The 4,104-nt window shown below is 33.9% G+C and overlaps 1 protein-coding gene across 3 annotated transcripts; it reads right to left on the bottom strand.

Annotated features, from left to right (window-relative positions):
* Positions 1-1,417: 1,417 nt before the first annotated feature.
* Positions 1,418-3,881, bottom strand: LOC147284386 (ADP-ribosylation factor 1-like). 3 transcript variants are annotated; one of them, XM_086245900.1, is made up of 7 exons: positions 3,786-3,881; positions 3,071-3,244; positions 2,790-2,860; positions 2,326-2,445; positions 2,093-2,211; positions 1,733-1,846; positions 1,418-1,636 (listed from the first exon to the last, which is right to left on the bottom strand). In XM_086245900.1, exons 2-6 carry the CDS (start codon positions 3,216-3,218, stop codon positions 1,759-1,761), a joined length of 546 nt encoding a protein of 181 aa, XP_086102026.1. In that variant the 5' UTR covers positions 3,219-3,244; positions 3,786-3,881; the 3' UTR covers positions 1,418-1,636; positions 1,733-1,758. The 3 variants fall into 3 exon arrangements, with proteins under 3 accessions (XP_086102026.1, XP_086102028.1, XP_086102027.1); XM_086245902.1 differs by having other exon boundaries at positions 3,071-3,226; positions 3,786-3,843; XM_086245901.1 differs by lacking the exon at positions 3,786-3,881 and adding an exon at positions 3,349-3,471.
* Between the last annotated feature and the right edge of the window lie 223 nt (positions 3,882-4,104).

Below are 4,104 nucleotides of genomic sequence, written 5' to 3'. Positions count from 1 at the left end.
GCCTCATATGCAACTAAAAGGAGAAGCATTTTTCATTATTTGATATCAGCTCAAGTATCAGAATGCCTTGGAAAAGAAAGAGTGAGAAAAAAGAGAGAAGAAAGAAGTGGAGTTCATCGCGATTGTAGTTTCCTCCAAGTGAGTTCAGGAAATTGAGAAGTGACTATCTTTTGAGCATTTATAAGAAATGAATATGTGAAAGATAAAAAACGAAACATCATTCAATTTTTGTCACATCCTACGAAAATTGTTGTGCACAAGAAATGAAGATTCCTGACATGCAATGAGCTACTACCATTTTTGAACTTCTACACCAAAATGTTTAGCAATTTTATTAAAACAGTTGCCAAAATATCAAACTAGTATCATATATATTAGTTACAATAATATCCTTTAGAGGAACAAAAAGTCTTCTTTTGGTCTTCTCCTAAGTAACACAAGGATGACTCAAACAGAAGAAGGAACCAAAGCTTTGCAGGCTGACTGCATGAATAAGTAAAATACTTGGGGGACTACTGGACTAGGATTCTAATTAAAAAAAAAAATATATATATATATATATAATAAAAACTGCCAAAATTGAAAAATAAGATATCTGACCAAAATCCTAGAAATTGATTTCCACATTTTTGTCAAACTTTCAAAATTATTATATTAGAAATTTAGAACCAACGATGGAAAAATTTTCATGTTATTTAAGAAGTTGCTACGTGTTGACAGTAGCCACATGTTTTTTTATTTTTTTGTGCAAGAAAGAAGACTTTGTTTATATAAAACCCATCCAAAAATAAGACATCACCCGGCCACTGAGAAGGCCCATCATCTACCCAAACATGCTTAATTACTGAGAAGATGCACTGCCAGACTACAATCATGAAGGAATATTCTTTAAACTTGTCAATAATGCGGTATTCCAAATTTTGTGTTATAATAATTCCATGTCAACATACGTGTTTAAATTTTTTCAATAATCCTAAACGTCCTAAATTTGAATTCAAAATTAGTTTTAAATTAATAAAATTGCCATTTTTGAGATTCATTAATTTTTTTCAGAAAAAAAATAAATATTAATAACATTATCGAGTTCCCAAAAGTGAACAATACTTGTATGATTGTATCACACCACCCTCATTCTTCATATTTCACTCTTTCTATCAAAAGTAAAATCTGTCGACTATGTAATGTTGACTGGAAATCTGGATACTAATAGTGTGTGCGATCTTTCTTTGTAACTTGGTGATTAATTCCATTCTCATTTCTGTCTCTTTAAGTCTAAGCTAGTTTAAGTTTAACCGTCCTTCTTGCCATGACTGAAGTGCTAATACTACTAGATTCATTCCTTTGGGTATAAACATGTGGGACATGTTATCCCTAAATATTTATAGCATATATATATAGAAGCGTGTAAGACAAGAAATGCAGAAGTCTAGGTTTAATTTGCCTCAAAATCATGTTTAGCAATTTTATTACAAAACAATTACCAAAAATCACACAAGTATGTGTCTATCTTAGTTAATTACAAAGGTTTTATAAATCCTGTAGAGGAACAGAAAGTCTACTTTCTAATTAAGATAGAGATGACTACTCAAACAGAACTAGGAACCCAAAGCTTGGCAGGCTGCACTGGATATTATGCCTGCAGTATTCAAAGACAAATAATATGTATAGGGTATGTCAGATACTATATCCAGTAAAACCACAATCAAATGTTTGCTCAAATAACAAATAAGACCTCATCAAATTAAGGAGCTTGGATTATCATGTCTTGCTTGAGATGTTGCTGGATAGCCAATCAAGACCCTCATAAAGTCCTTGGCCAGAGGTGGCACAGGCAGCCTGAATGTACCTGTAATAAAATCCAGAATCATTCAGATCATAAATTATGACTATTGATAATTACTTGGAATCACATCTGAATGCGCGGCCTTAGTTGAGAGTCTAACAACATAACAAATAAAACCGTGTCATACATTCTCTCGATTGGTTTTTGAGTAAAATGGGAAAATTGTAATTCTGTTTTAGAGGGTTATGATTTATGAAACATGAGTGGATTACTAGAATATGTATGTATGCATTTATGTTATGGCTTTACCAGCGGCGCTGGCGGAGTGAATGCAGGCCAAGCTTATCGGTGATCTCAGAAACACTCATGGCATTTGGAAGGTCTTGCTTGTTGGCAAATACAAGCAGTGTTGCGTCACGGAGTTCATCCTGCAACAACAACCCAAATAAAAAAGGTAATTTTAGTTTCATATTTGTACACTGCAAAATAGTTCAGCTAATGACAATTAATTTCTTGGAGAGTATAATTTGCAGGAAGCTAACCTCACTTAGCATTCGATGGAGCTCATCCCTCGCTTCTGAAACTCTATCTCTATCATTGCTATCCACTACAAAGATTAGACCCTGAGTGTTCTGAAAATAGTGTCTCCACAGTGGTCGAATCTATATATATGCACCACATAATTGATCAAGATTAAGTTCCATTAGCTTGACCCCTGCTTTTCCTACTGTCTCTAATATAAAATTTTCTTTCAAATTCCATAATATTTTGCACTCTCAAAGAACAAATTCCATGCATGAAAAACGGTACACCAACTTTGTTAGGTTTTGGGTTTTAAAATCTTAAAATAAAAGCAGAATTTGTTCAAATAATCAAAACCGTTTGATTTTCCCCATCTAAATAAAGTAGGTTTTACACGAAGAAGATTTGGCTCGGCATATTCTATTCGATATGGGTAGGAGAAGAGCCTGACTCGGTATTCTTTAAAAAAAAAAAAAAAAAGTACCTTGTCCTGTCCTCCTACATCCCACACAGTGAAGCTTACATTCTTGTATTCCACAGTTTCCACATTGAACCCTGGTCATAAAAAAAGAAAATCAATCAATACAGATCAATTTCTTCATCCCAATTTGAAGAATAGGTACAATAAGTTGATGAACTTTTTCTTTTCTCTTATAAGCTTGAAAGGTTAGCTTGCTTCATTAGATATGTGAAACTAAGTTAATAATTAAGTTGAAGAAAAAGAGCAAGAAAAGCAAGGGTAGTGGGATGAGTAGTAGTAGGTACCAATTGTGGGTATGGTTGTAACAACCTCTCCAAGTTTAAGCTTGTAGAGGATGGTGGTTTTTCCAGCAGCATCAAGACCCACCATCAATATTCTCATCTCTTTCCTTGCAAACAGCATCTTCACCATCCTAGATATTGCCATACCCATTGTTATCACTGCTTCAACCAGAGGCACTACAACAATATGAGACCAAAAGAAACCTTCAATATGTGCATATAATATATGAAGAAAAAATGTGATGCAGTGTGTAGAGAGCGAGAAAGATTAGAATCACAACCTTTCTGCAAAATATCAAGTGAATAGGAATGGAACAAGAGCAAACTCTCAATCTTATTAATTTGAAAGATATGTCAAAAGGCTTCAATAACCAAACCCTTGGGATTACCTAAGTAGTGAGGGAGACTAGGTGGGACAATGAGTTAGAATTAGGATAGACTAGGGATTCGATTCGTAACCAAAAACAAAAATTACAGTCACCTAAACCTTTAAATTTATAGGTTTAGATACTTAGACGGTAAGAATACTTGGGCGCTAAGATTCTAATTAAAATAAAATATAAATTTCCAAAATTGAAAATGGAATCACAAACATACATATCTTTACTACATCTTGTCAAAATTTTATGAAGAAAACAAAAGTTTCCTACTAGAAATAATTAGGAAAAATAGTACTTTCTCAAAGCTGAAAGCCAGGCTGCATCAAAATAGAACTTACCAGCAAAGAAATTCAGGCAGATCGAGGTGAGAGGAATGATGTCTTAAAAGGGCTGAGAAGCATAGGGAAGCAAAATAAATATATTTGCTTGCAAACTATATAATGAATAAATATCTAAGACAGTGACAGCAAGGAATAAAGAGGGAAAGAGAGAATTGGATTCTGATGAAGATTGGAGAAGAATATATAAAGAAGAATAGCTTTACATTGTTTTACTTTCGGTGGTGGCCATTCTCGTTTACTACAGCCTACAGCTGTGTTGGGATGGGAATGCTGCGATTCATGTTGCAAGTTGGCGGGAAAAAGAATGTGTACAGGA

This window comes from Dryas octopetala, chromosome 5, assembly GCF_963921425.1.
Source record: "Dryas octopetala chromosome 5, drDryOcto1.1, whole genome shotgun sequence".
Taxonomy (NCBI): domain Eukaryota; kingdom Viridiplantae; phylum Streptophyta; class Magnoliopsida; order Rosales; family Rosaceae; genus Dryas; species Dryas octopetala.
The sequence above is the reverse complement of the archived record's forward strand: the minus strand, read 5'-3'. Positions and strand labels throughout refer to the sequence as shown.

What these genes read in the sequence shown, in the direction of transcription:
- LOC147284386 (XM_086245900.1), bottom strand. Translation starts at nt 3,218, where the DNA reads ATGGGTATGGCAATATCTAGGATGGTGAAGATGCTGTTTGCAAGGAAA. An exon ending in TACAACCATACCCACAATTG is followed by an intron (nt 2,861 to 3,070) that starts GTACCTACTACT and finishes TTTTATGACCAG; the next exon opens with GGTTCAATGTGGAAACTGTG. An exon ending in TCACTCCGCCAGCGCCGCTG is followed by an intron (nt 1,847 to 2,092) that starts GTAAAGCCATAA and finishes ATTTTATTACAG; the next exon opens with GTACATTCAGGCTGCCTGTG.